This window comes from Lichenostomus cassidix, chromosome 1 (genome assembly GCF_008360975.1).
Source record: "Lichenostomus cassidix isolate B80296 chromosome 1, HeHo_3.0, whole genome shotgun sequence".
NCBI classification, from domain to species: domain Eukaryota; kingdom Metazoa; phylum Chordata; class Aves; order Passeriformes; family Meliphagidae; genus Lichenostomus; species Lichenostomus cassidix.
In genome coordinates this window covers 24,168,472-24,182,604 of record NC_139479.1, presented here as the reverse complement: position 1 = coordinate 24,182,604, position 14,133 = coordinate 24,168,472, and the positions used below count along the sequence as shown (strand labels likewise).

General features: G+C 40.6%; 1 protein-coding gene across 2 annotated transcripts in view; it reads left to right on the top strand.

Moving 5' to 3' along the window:
- The first annotated feature begins 9,708 nt into the window (after positions 1-9,708).
- ANKRD10 (ankyrin repeat domain 10) overlaps positions 9,709-14,133 on the top strand; it is a 36,986-nt gene continuing 32,561 nt past the window's right edge. Inside the window, exon 1 of one of the 2 annotated variants that reach the window (XM_085053007.1) lies at positions 9,709-10,041. In XM_085053007.1, coding sequence (XP_084909133.1) covers positions 9,841-10,041 — 201 coding nt within the window. In that variant the 5' untranslated portion in view covers positions 9,709-9,840. The remainder of the gene's footprint in view (positions 10,042-14,133) is intronic. The other variant, XM_085053014.1, reaches the window with a different exon arrangement.

The following is a 14,133-nucleotide window of genomic DNA, read 5'->3' as shown; positions in this document are numbered from 1 at the left end:
CTAGGGAAAATCTTACTCGACTTCTTGTTTATTAATATGGAAGTGCTGACCTAGGTAAAAAAATGTATCTATGACTACAAATTCACTTAGCAACAAGAAATTTCTGGAAACTGAATCCAGGTAAATCTAATCAACTCTGATCAGTTCTGTTAAATGAGTATATGCTGATACTTTTCAACAGCTTTCGTAGAGTTGAGCAATTAGAGGGAATGCAATACTTTAAAAAGGAACTCTCTTTCAGGCAGTCCATTCTCACATTCTCTTTTAACTTCTATACTCATATTCCTCATATTCCTCATTTCTTAGAATGTGTGTTTATTCTCCTCTGAATATGTTACAATTGCCAAATTTCTGGACTTTTATATGCCTTTACATAAAAAAGTTCCACAACTGCATCTGTCTGGGATCTATTAATCTACTATTTCAGTTTCACCAAAGTAAATACATGTTTTTGTGGAAACATATGAAAAATAAGTTTTGGCTTACAGCACCACTCAAATATATAGAGACAGAGGTCAAGCTGTGGTTCTGGGAAACTGCAGTGGTTGTCTTCAGAGATTCACAGACTCAGTTTTTGAAAGGAGACTTTCTGCATCCTAACAGCTACAAAAATGAGGCAGGTTAACCACCATTATTTTGTTATTTTAATACATTATCTTCCAGAATCCTATACATTGAAAGACATACCTTCCTATATAGCAACAGATTATTTGTGTGAAAATAATCCCATATATATATTGTCTCTCTTATACTCAGAATAATCATCACTGTCATACCAGCAGCACTTTTGGAGGGAAGATATTTTAACTCACTTGCTTTTAACCTATTTCCTAGAAAAGAATCCTCTCCTACTTCTTTCATTCTAGACATTGTGTCTCCTTTACTAGATGCAAGACAGAGAGCAGTAATTACAGTAGAAAGTAAAGATCTATGATTATACATGAAAATTATTGTTGCATACAGCAAAGCAAACACAATCCTACTGATACATTATGTCCAAATTCTACATGGCATGATACCTTTGATTTCCCTACTTATGTTCTCTACAACTGTGGTGCTTCATTCCACTAAGCAATTTTCTCAAGCAGTGTGATGTCATTTGATTGTTTGATCTCATTTAGAGTGACATTGGAAATAATTTTTCCATCTCAAGAAAAATATAATTTTAAACTCTCCTCTTTAATTTAGAATAAGAAGTAAAGATACCAGTAAGAGATTAAAAAATAAAAAGCAACTTAAGCATCTTCTTTAACAATTTAAAAACATTTCAATTTTAGTATGAAGTATCAAACCAATTTAATATTTTTAAATCAGATTTTCATGAAAAAATGTTGTACTTAAGAATGAAAGAACATTTTGAAGGAGCCCACACATATGTTCTGTCAAAAAGTAATTGGTATCTTCTGACTGAAAATTTTATCAGGTTTAATTTTAATCCAATGTCTCAAATACTTACCAAAATATACTTATTACAATGTCTTTCCAATCCAGATGTAGTAAAAACTATTACTAATCCTGTCTCCTTTTCTCAAAACCTACCTTCCATTACACCAGGAATAAGTATTATCCTCACCTCAAACCCCAATTCCAGATCTGCATTTTCCTAGAACAGGCTTTTCTTCAACACTGAGGAAGACAATAAACCTCAAATGGCACATTCTACAGTAAGACTTTGCTTAATCTGTTAGCTGCAGTATGTGCACAAATTTACCAGAAACTATAGATTCTATACATTTTTGCCCTCCAGTCAGTATCAAATAGTAATCAAATCTAATCTGTAACATTTTTCTGTACTTTCAGCAAATTATGGTGATGCTTGGCCTGGATATTACATTTAGTTACTCACAAGTGCAGTAGATAGATGGCTACCCAAGCTGAATCATACATAACCTTATTTAAAATTATCAGTGAAATTGAACTTTAAACATTATGACTGAGGCTCGTGTTTATATGATTTAACTAAGGTTAGTTGGTGAGGATTTTTTTAAATATTCTTAAATAAATTGATACAAGCATCAGTGAGCTAATCTACATAAAATAAATTTCCTTATCTACTAAGGATTGTGTGGATTTATCAAACTCTAAAACTGGTAAGTGCCACTGTGTATCAGCAAAGAGGTGAAGAAATCTGACTGATTTTTTCATCTACATGTTGGTTACCCACGTCAAGTTTGAAATCCAGAAGCAAAGGATGAGGATGCCTTGTGCCTGGGATGCACAGAGCTCCCAGGGAGCACATTTCAATGAAGATTATCTACATATATATATATATATCTATATATATATCTATCTCACTTAGCACCACAAGAAGTTCTACTAAGAGCTGTATTTCAGAGGATATGCTGTTATTGTAATAGTTTAAAGCAAAATTTAGAGTGCGGATTATAGTCTGAACAGAGCTCAGGAGACTAGCAAATATTGGGATGGACTGACTAGCAGTGAAATGCAGACTGAACGTATCTAGTTTAATCCTGTGTGAACAGACAGATGTGCTATTTTAATTCTGAAGATTTGGCAGAACTGGAATCTCATAGAAAAAAAAATTCTCTGAGTAAAAAATTTGTAAGGTCAAGTGTTAATTGGAAGGTAACATTTCTAAACAACCAGAAGAAAAATCATCCCAGAGGTGTAGAGGTGTAGATACGTGTTTCACTTCAGCTTTTCAAGGCAATCTTACAGCAACATTTTATTTGCAAAGGAGACAACCACAAGATGGCTCCTTTCATATGATGCAAGCTAAAATAGAAACCTTTTCTGATAACACAGGCTGTTTAGTCTTTTTCAATCCCTTTCCTGAACAACTGAAACACCAGCCACCAACCTTCGATGAAAAGGTGGTACCACGATTGTTTTATTAAATCACAGCTTGGGGAGGAGCATGCTCTTTTTGAGAAATAAGAACTAAAACCCTCAAATACAAGCATCTAATCTCACTGGACAGGGTGCAGGTTTCAAGAACATTTGTCAGGCTCAGACACAGATGTTTTGCACTCTTCACCTTCCTCTGGATTTTTGTTTCCTCTCTTTGTAAGTGGAAATGGCATTTTCACCTTTATGAAATACTTTTCCATGTGAAGGTTTCTAGATTATTACATTATTAATCCTTGCAGTTTTTCAGATAGAATTTACTTACTGAATCCAAGTACTCAGCAAGTCAGATTTAGATTCACCCTAAAAGTCAACCCTTTTTTTTTCTTTTTTTTCTTTAATTTTTAATTTTTATTTTTAAAATCAGGACACAATTTGAAGCTGAGGACATTGAAGAACTTTCTCGTTCCTGTGGTTCAGGTTCAATATAAATGGAAAATGGAAATGGTTTGGTATTGATTTCTTACAGAACTGTTTTTAACCACAATGCTGGTATTTTGCCACTCAAGAAATTATAATTTTCAGTTAAAACTGGTAAGGAATGTGGGAAAAAGAAAGGTAGTTTGTCAAAAAGCCAACAACTATAATTAACTCCCTTATCTTTTAGGGACTGGACCTCTCAGCTGAGCACGATGAGATGATTCACATGTATGAAGAAGAGAAGGGTTGCATAGAGGCAAAATTGACAAAACCTTATGATGAAAAAGGTCACTCTTCCCAGGCTCATAAAAGATGGCAGCTTTACAACTGTAGTGCAACAAATCTGTTTTTATTTATTACCCACAAAATCACATTGTCTCCTAAGCAGCCAAGTTTTTAAAAAGGGCTTCTTTACGCATGAGTAAATATTTTCCCAATGTACTCTTGGTTTGTCTTGCAACCCAACCCTAGTTTATTTAACAGTGAGATTGCTTTCTCCAGGAAAGGCAGTCAGAAAAGGGGGATGGGAAAGGGAGAAGTTGGCTCTGTCTACAGGGCACAGCTGCTCTTTGCTACTAGCCTCCAACAGAGTAATACATCAGTAATTATTTGAGAGTCAGACAGATTCCCTGCTTTTCTTGCCAGACAAAACTCTGAGAACTGAGGACTGGAAAGGAGGATAAAGGACTTTCAGTTTACTGTTTTTCCACTCATGACTTTTTTTCCATGTTAGCAGCTACTGCTGCCATTAATTTTCTGATCTTTGTACATCCAGAGGCCTCACATACTATGTACACTCAGTTTTAGCACTTGAACACAGCATGTCTCTAAGTTTATGAAATTAATTCTTATAAAATGTTTCAGATGTTTTCCCCAATAACGGCCATCTGGGGGGGGGAGGGAAAGGTGTTTATTTCCGATTCTGATTTAGTAGTGATTTAAATAGAACACTTGGTCTTTGCTGAAGAAAGGTGAAGACAGCCAAAAATCTTGATAAGAACAACATACTTCAAGTGGTGCACCACTCAGCTGTGGTTTAATTTAACCAAAAATAGGAAGTAAATCTAATCTTTGAACTGCTCCCTGAAAACTATGAGTCAGTCTCTATTTACACTAGGAAGATGATGGAAAGTTCCCACCATTGCTAAAAAAAAGTCCCAGCATCTGAAGAAATGTTGCATTCTCATCACAGTTCAGTGAGAGTTTGGGGGGGGGGGGGGAAAGAAAAGGAAAGAAAAGGAAAGAAAAAGAAAAGGAATGAAAAGGAAAGAAAAAGAAAGAAAAAAGGAAGATTAAAAATATCTGAATAAGTTTTTCCTTTTGGAAAATCACCCTCAAAGATAGGAAAACAAAATGAAACACAAGTAGCTACTACAATGACCTACAGACCCAGAACTACATTCAGGCATAATGTAGGATGTAAACAGTGACTCTGTGACAACCTCCTTCAAAGACAAGAGGTTTTATGGGATTCAGGACCAGACAAAATTTGAGGAATGCCTTATGTGCCTGGGCACATCAATGCAAATGACATTTATGGAGAAGCATTAGCCTAAGAAGCCTTCAGACTCTCAAGATATCTGTCAGCTCTGTGCAGGCACGGCAGAGAACCTGTGTAAACTGATCCTGTTCTGCAGCAGCAGCTGGTAACAGGGAAAAATACTCTTGGGTATCTCCAATGGCACTAGAAATGTATGTATGGGCAACTAAATAAAGCCCTAAGTGTTAACCAATGCAAGTTTGCTACAGCAAGAATGGAGGAAACTAAATGAATTCTGTATTTGGTTAAATTCTATGGTACTTTAAAAAAAAAACAACAGAACCCAGACTTTGCTCAGTACAAGTTATTATAAAATGCTCCATATTCAATCTGTCTGAAAAGAAAAATGGGCATATATATTTTATTTGTATCAGAGTGGCACAGAGAAGACAAGTACATTACAGCTAAGTAACTCAGCAAGTCCTTTATCACAACCCACACGTTCAAAATAATGTGTTTACTTTTTAAATATATACTTGTTAGACTAGTAAATATTCAAGAAGTCCTCATTTACAGACCATTTGGCCATTAGCCAATAGAGAACATAAAAGCAAACTTAGCTAAAATAAAGCCAATCCCTTCTACTCAATTTTGCCTATAAGCTCGTCTGTGGCTTTTGCTGTTTCTCTCTCAGAAGAAATTTAATTCTGTTAAACACCCCAACAAAACATGAAGTCTACCTCCTTGATCTGACAGAAGCAGAAACAAAGCTTCTCACTTCCCTTAAAAGACCAAGAATAGAACTGAGGATGAAATTAATGCAAATAGGACTGCAAATTACTTTTTTTCAAACATACAAAAATGTGTTCTACTAAATTTAGTAGGTGAACTCTCTGAGCAATTAAAAAAATCAAGAATGTATTTTTAAATAAATAATACTTTAAGCATAGACAATACTATTTACTATATTCCAATAAAGACTTCAGTTAAAAAAAACATATTAAACGCTAAAATGTCTTTATACAAAACAGAAAACACAGAGAACCTGAAATGTTATGTATTACTGCACCCTTTTTTTCATAAAAGTTTGTAAATCATGGTTTAGCCCATGACTGTCAATTTCTTGAATTAAGCCAGTATGCCAGACCATAATAGCACGCAATGGAAACCAAATCTATCCTCTAGAAAGAAACTGGAATCCCAAAACAGATTTATATTTTACGTATCTGATTTTTTGCACAGGTTGTTGAAAATCTCTTTAAGATTTGTATTGTTCTGAACAGAATCTAGCCACAATAATGACAGAGAAGTACAAAAGAATAAATTATAACATAATTGAAATGAAATGTTAAAAAAACCCAGAATTTCCATGTCCTCTGTTTCACAAGATATGACAGTAGTTTAAAGATTTTATCTCTAGTAAATTGAATTAACTTATAAGGTCCATTGCCAAAATATTTTAAGGAAGTCGAAGGAAATGCAGAATATCAAAACATACATGTTTTTACATTTATCTGGATAATGATTCATATTTCAAAAAATAGACAAATGTGATTTCACAAGTCATATGCCAGCTACAGATTGATTAAGGAATCAGTCTCATACAGAGAGCACTGTGCTTGTCTATTTTGGAACTTGTGTTCTAGATCACTACCACGGAAATAAAAAAGGTTGACCTCATAACAAAGAATTTAGTCACAAAACAAGATATACCAGAGTTCAGTTCCACATGCAGAATTCCTGCACATCATTGTTAAAGCCCCTTCCCCTCTGTGCATTCTGCTTACCCCTTTCCAAAGGGAATGCTTTGGTAGTTGTCTACCTTGTCAGGCTTACTAGAACATAAATTAAGTCAGTATCCCTATGGAAACTAGCCAGACGCCTGCCTTTTTTTGGTATGCCAAAAGATGAGATAAATGTATGAGATAAAATGCACATGCAAATCTTGAATATTAATCTTCTCAAGTTCATGAATCTTTAATTTTTGTTCATCTTCACTATAACCCATGTTCTCTATATTTATTGCTTTTTATGATAGTTATAAACAGTATGTGAGCAACTATGTCAGTGCTTGTACACAACACGATAAGATTGCTTTTTTCAACCTGGGAAACTGTGTTCTTTAATACCAAACATTCTGGTAAGGTCCATTTTTATAATATAAGCTGTGGTATAGGTTGGTTTTTTTTTCTTTCAACTGCTCCATCATATAGGATGTGCATTATTTAATCCTCAAACAAGGTATGCAGGTGCCCAGTGTCAGCATGTGCTTAACTGTACATGGGGAAAAATACCCATAACCCAGGATCAGAAGTGCATATAGGATGATGAACTCTCAGAGCTTATGAAAACAAAGGCCAGGTCCAATATAAAATGAATGTTTTTTGTAAGGCAAAGGACAAGGGACTGAACTGAAAGTTGTTGTAGCTGAAAGTACTCCCTCCCCTGGCCAAAGCATTTAGCTTTCTCGTGCTTCAGTGTCACCATCTATAAAAGGGCTGATTTGTAATCCATACTCCTTTGCACATTATTCTGAGACTCGTAACTTGGCAGGATGCTAGAAGCTGAAGTGATACTTTATTTTGGTGAATATATAATAACATCTAGGGGATACAAATATTAGCTGCAGTAATGCCTGATGTTGAAATGCCTGATCTGTATATTCATATCACAGTGTTATGTTTCTTACCTCAAAGCACTTTGATTAATTGAACTTCTTACAACCACTCAGGACAGGATTTTATTACTATTTTGCAGATAAAAAGATAATAAAATAAGCCTCTACAGTTTAAATTAAAAGACAGCTAAGGTTAAAACAAAAGTTTCTGAAAGCAAGATTTCCATCTTCATGTTCTGACTTGATACAGCTAAAAAAAAAGTCACATTTAAAGTTAATTATTTTTATGAATTTAGAGTTAAATATCTTGAAACCAGACTTGTGCTGCTAGTCCTAAGTACAGAGAGCTGTATGTTATTACTTGACTGTGCAGATCAAAACAAAACTTTAAGGACACAAAAAGGTGTTTCATTTTGTTATGATTTTTACAGTCTAAAAAGACTGTTTCTAGCTCAGACTGTCCTTGTGATATTTTAGGGAAAATCTTAAGCCAAATCTCCAGTTTGCTGTTGCAACAGCTTTCTGGGAAGGACCTTCTCTACATGAGAGCAGTACAATCCAACCAAACACCCACTCTGTATCAGTGCTTTTCCACAGTGAATGGATTCCTTAATCACCTTCTTGAAGGTTAAAAAATTGCCCCATATGCTGACTGTTCAATTCCTTTTCTAAGATTTTACGTATTTACAAAAGGAGTACTTGCTAGTATGGGAAGCATGTGTCAGAGGGGCATTTCGTGCTGGGCTGTAAGCCAAGGTGCAGTTCTTTCTGCTTGCAGGTGTTTTTCCTTGTGCTGGAACCTTATCTCTGAGCACTGGATACTGTATGTACACAGCTTTATATATGCCAAAATTCAAAGAAGCCAAGTAAATGTGAGGAACGCCTATGGAATCACAATTTCTGGGAAGTCAGAAGTGTTATATTGAGAAAAAGATATTTTACAGTACCTTAATGACCAATTTAACCTGCTGTTAAACAAAAGCTTTTTAAATGCCTGAGTCCCTTGATACTTTTTAATAGAAATTTATTTGTCCCTTCTTTGCCTCAGAACATAATTCCTGGCTTGCATTGCTTAATAATACATACTGACAAAGGAATATTCCTTGATGACCAGACACGTTGTGGATTCCCCATCCCTGCAAGTGTTAAAGGCCAAGCTGGATGGAGATCTGAGCACCCTGGTCTGGTGGAAGGTGTCACTGCCCACGGCAAGGAGGTTGGAAGGTCCCTTCCAACCAAAACCATTCTATGCTTCTGTGATTCCATGATTTTCAGGGACGAATGACTGTACTGACATTTAAACCATTTTACTCATCATTACCATCACTTAAATTTTACTGTTAGAAAAAGTCGTTCACAAATACTTTGGACAGAAAACAATTAGAAGCAACCAACATAAATTTCTTAAATATTCTGCGGAGCCATTACTGAAGGACTGCTTTCTGGTTGCAATTTAAAATCTGGCATCGTCATTTCAACCAGACACCGACAGAGTCATCCTTTGGTTTGCAATCCACCGAGCAGCACAAACCCATAGCGACCTCCGAGTGCCGAAGCTGGCTCGATAGCGCTTCCACGGTGCTCGGGGAACAACCACCGGGACGGGGTGTCCCGCGGCACAGCCCTGCCGCCGGCAGCTTTCCCCTGCGGGCACTCGGCCCGTCCCTGCCACCCGCGGCGCCGGAGGAGCTCAAAGCGCTCCCTCCCGCCGGGCCCAGCCCGCTGCCCACACACCGGCCCGAGGCGGCTGCGGCGGCGGGGAGCGCGGCTCTGCCGCCTCGGACTACGGGAAATCCGGGCACGGGCGGGGAGAGACAGAGCGGAATGGAGGACGGGCAGGAAGGGAGGCGGGGAGAGAAAAAGGGAGGGAGAAGGAGGGAGGAAGAGGGAGAAGGAGCCAGAAGGAGAAAGAGGGAGAGGAGAAAAGGCTGAGGGAACGGAGGGGGGTGGGGAAACAGAAAAGGGAGCGAGGGAGGGAGGCAGGAAAGGGGCGGAGAGGGGGAGAGGGAAGGAGGGCGGAAGGAGGAGCAGGAGGGAGGACGAGGAGCACGGACGGAGGGAGGAGGAGGAGGGCGGAGAGGGGGAGAGGGAAGGAGGGGCGGAAGGAGGAGCAGGAGGGGAGGACGGAGGAGCACGGACGGGAGGGAGGGAGGGAGGGAGGGAGAGAGGGAGAGAGGGAGAGAGGGAGGGAGGGAGGGAGGGAGGGGCGGCCGCGCGCTCCCCGCCTCGCGCCGGCACCCCCGGCCGGCCTGGGCTCCCCGAGGGCCGCGCGGCCCCGCCCGGCAGGGGGCGGAGCTTGGCGCGCGGCCCCGCCCCGCTCCCTTTGTGCCGGGGCCGCGCGCGCCAGCCGCAGTCGCCGGCGCTTCCCGCCGGGGCAGCGCGCGCCCGCCCTCTCCTTTTCCCCTTCTCCCTCCCCCATTCCTTCCCATTCCCTCTCGCCGCTCTCCCGCTCGCCATGTCGCTGGGAGCCGGCCCCGAGGCGGGCTTCTCCAGCGAGGAGCTGCTCACCCTGCGCTTCCCCCTGCACCGCGCCTGCCGCGATGGGGACCTGCCCGCCCTGTGCGCGCTTCTCCAGAGCTCGCCCCGCTCCGACCTGGCGGCCGAGGATTCCTTCTATGGCTGGACGCCCATCCACTGGGCCGCGCACTTCGGCAAGGTGGGGCCTGGCCGGGCTGAGCCGGCGGCGGGAGCGGGGGTGGGTACGGGAACGGGAAGGAGAAGTGGAAGGAGGGCGCGATTCCCGCTCGCGCGCAACGCGGCGCCATCTTTGCCCCTCGCGCGCACCGTGCCGGGAGGCGCCGCCGCCCCCCTTCCCTCACCGCCTCTGCCGCTCCTCAGGGAATCGGGCGGGACAGGAGCGACAGCCGTGGCGCTTGGCTCCGTTCCTGTCCCCGCGGTCAGCGAGGCGTGGGTGGCGCGGGTCACGGGGCTGGCGGCAGCTGCCGTCTTCGCATCACTCATCCCGTCCCCGCTGCCGGCGGCGGCCGCCCCTCTCCCTCCCCGCCGCTCTCCCGGGTGACAGCGGCGGCCCCGCGCCTCGCACCCGGGCTGCCAAACGGCGCTCGGGCCACCGGCAGCAGGAACAAATGGCGAGGAGCAGCCGATCCCCTCCGGACACCCCCGGCGAGCGCGGCCATCCGGGCTAGAAGCACCGCCGCGGCGCGACCCCTTCCACGCCCCCGGCCGATCCTCCTTCCCTGCTGACCAGCCCTCCCTGCCTCCCTCCCGGCGTGCTTCGTGCTTTGTCTGCGCGGTCTGCTCGCCATCCGTATCGTTCTCAGGCTCCGCACCTGGAGACCGCTGTGTTGTGGTGCCCGTGTTATGACAACCGGCTCCTTAGGAGTTTGGGCAGAAGGTGCTGCTGGTGCCTGTAAGGCGTTCCTCGGTTGCCTTCAGTAGGAAAAATAAATAGCGGTTCATACGTATGGAATTTTCTGCACTGGCGTCGTTGCATTGCAGAAAAGACCGAAACATAAGGAATAGCTATGCTAACTTCACATCTTAGAATGAGTGGTATCCTAATTTCTCGTTTTTTGTGTATGCGTTTCCTGTTTATGATGTAGTGAGTATCCCAAACTATGCAGGATTCCAGCCTAAAGGGTTGGGATTTGGTTTTTTTCCTCATTGATTTGTCTGGGTTCAGAATTCGAGGGGCTTTTGTTCTTCTTCTCCCTCCCATTTCCCATATACTTCTATTTGTTTATTGGTTATGTGCCAGCGGAGGAAGATTGATGTACTTAGGCAGTTGTCATGGTTTATAAAAGGACATTAAGAGATGGTTTCTATATGTTATGTGATCTTATTTGCAGTTGCTTCTTTGAGAAGCTTTTAGAAGCATAGCTAAGTGATCTTCCAGTCCTAAAACAAAGCAAAACAAAAAACCCTAAACCCACAAAATCCAAAATGTAAAATAGCCCTTTATCTGTTCAGAAAGAAGCTATTAATCTGCACTTCGAAAAAAAGTGGAGTGCCTTTATTTTCCTTGTGAAGTATGTTCTTAGAAAATATGAAGATACTAATTGGTCTTACAGTCTTCTGTTTCCTTTTTCTGTCTCAGTATGAGCTTCTGGCAGTCTTGCTTTTGCAAGGTAGTGGATATTGGATTATTGGATATAGATTTTGGATAGTGTATGTGTTTTTTCCTTTAAGCATTTTCAGCTTTCTCCTAACCATCCTAGGTTGTGTGAGCTTTTGTGTGCATTCCAGTTTCTATTGAAGAGATTCTTGCAGAAACACCAAACAAAGGGAGCAAGTTGGTCTGCAACATATTGTGCTTATATTTGCCATATTTATTCTTAGATATGGGCAAAATTTGATGGATGGTGTTGTTACATATGGGGGGAGAAATCTGACAAATTAAATGAGACTTGCAAAGGTGACATAGGCTATAAATGGGTTTTGTAGAATTTTGCATATATGTATATTTTCCTAAAAGCCTTCAGATCTAGACAACAATTTATGGAAGTTATCTACCTACTTTATAGTCTAGGTAGTTAAGCTGTGTTCCTTTATCAGAGCCAAAGACTGTACAATACATAGAAAAAGTTAGAATAGTGTAATTGGATCCCAAACCCGACTGACTTTGTGTTTCTATGGCATAGTTAAACTTTCACCTTTCACCAGTTACCAGTCTTGCCAGCACTGGCACAAGAGCTGCTCAGTTGCATGTCTTACATTCTTATTTATGGCCTTTTTCCCCCAAAATTCACATTCATCAAAACGAAGTGGAGAGTTCTTCTGTTTCTCAAAGCACCAGAGTTTTCAAACATTAATTTTTGAAGTGTTCATTGATAGTTTCTGAACAAGATTCTTCCTCTTCACTTCTTTGTTTTTCTAGAGTTTGTGGGATTTTCGCTTGCTTGGGTTTTGTCTTTTCCTGAAAGAAATTATGTGACGACAGAACTTCATGTCTGTCTGTCTGATGTAGGGCCATTTAGCAACATGGTCCACCGGACATGTGTTGGTTCTCTCTGCAGCTCTGTAGGAGGCTGAAAAGACAAAACTGATTTAATCCCTTTCTGGAAGAAGCCCTTTCTGGAGCTACTCACAAGTGATGAAATCTAATGCAGTTCATACATGGACACACACGTGTACCTGCACACACAGCAGGAGTCCGGGCTCAGTGAACTTGGAAGAGAAGTTTCTTTCCTTTTACCTGTGGCACAGGTTGAACTTGAAGATGGCCGTCCCTGTGTCAAAGGACAGTACAAAATAATTTTACAGTAAAACTGTGTAGAACTATAGTCTTGCATGCAGTTGTTGATATGTTTCAGTAAGGAAGTAGCAACAGCAGTCAAGTTGGTTATAAATGAATGTGAAAGAGTAAAGGTGGCTTATGGTGTAACAACAGTATCAGTAAAAATGGAGTCTCTTAAGACTAAAAGTCAAAACACAGTATTCTTGAATAACTTACTCCAAAATACACTTTTACAGCTTGCAAGTAATACTTAAAATACCAGCAAAGTCAATTGGAGGTGATAGATATTGCAGCTCGTGTTTTTGCTTGGAAGATCTGGGTGTTTAATGATAGCATGGACCTCTTTTCAGAGATAGTAGCAAGTGCAAATTTACTTGCTGTGTTGAGTAGCTGTGATGGAGTTTGCGTTTTCAGGACATTCCCTGACTGTAGAAAAGTACTTGTCTCCTGAGATATGAATTAATTCCCATTAGAGATTCTGTATTTTAATTGGAGTTAATTATAGAGTGCCCTAAATTACCCTGGTATTCCATAGGTTTTTGAGAAGATGGGTCAGAATGTAAAAATGTTAACAGTCTAAAAAAGCTACCAGAGAGGCAGAAAATACAGGGCTTGCATAAAAAATAATTTGGTCTCAGTTTTAATTCACTTTGTTTTGGACTAACCTTACTTTTCTTTTTAATCACTTGCATGTGAACTTTTCTCTGACCACATCTATTTGCTTGAGCTCTTTTCCTGCTTTTGTTTTTTGTCATTTGACTGTTTACATTATAGGGAGCAAAATAGTAGTAAATATGTTCTGTTTTCTTTTGGAGCAAAAGTGGTAGAGATAAAAATGCCTGTCTCTTCCTTGGTATTTTGCCAGTGTTGTGGCCTATGTGGAGGCCTGTTTTTCTTCACTAAATCAATTTAACCACTGCTTTAGGTTGGAAAATATCTGCTGTATTAAATTTAGGTTATTTAATGAAAGTGGACTTGTGTATCCTGATCTCAAGCAAAAATAATCAAGTCAGGTATTGTTTTTTTTGTCATGTTGACTTTTCCTATTTGTGGATGTAATTCACCTCGTTCTTCCATAATGTTGGAAGAATCAGGTTTTTCTGACAGCCATGATACAGAAGTTCCATACTTAAGCTTTAATGGGATGAAATGTTGTATTTGTTGTCAAAGCCCTGTCAGAGGGCAGTATGCAAAAAAAACCCCAAACAAACAAAAAAAACTGTTTAAAAATGAAGTTTTATGGGTAATCGTGGTGTGTAGCCATCTTATAAAACAGATTTAAACAGTGAAAAATAGTTCTGGTGAATCAGTTTCTGTGTTTTTCCCTTTTCAGTTGATGGCCTGTAATGCCTGTCTAATTATGGAATTTTTTCAGCCCGGTTCCTGTGCAGGAAATACTATTCTTTCCTGAAGTTATAATGCTTGTCTGGAAGTGTTTTCAAATTAACTCTTTTAAAAGTCTGTTGTTACAAAAACTGAAATTTATTTTTGTTTGCAGTTACCATAGACGAACCTCTTGGTGTTGCTGGAGGTGATTTTTCCATCACATGG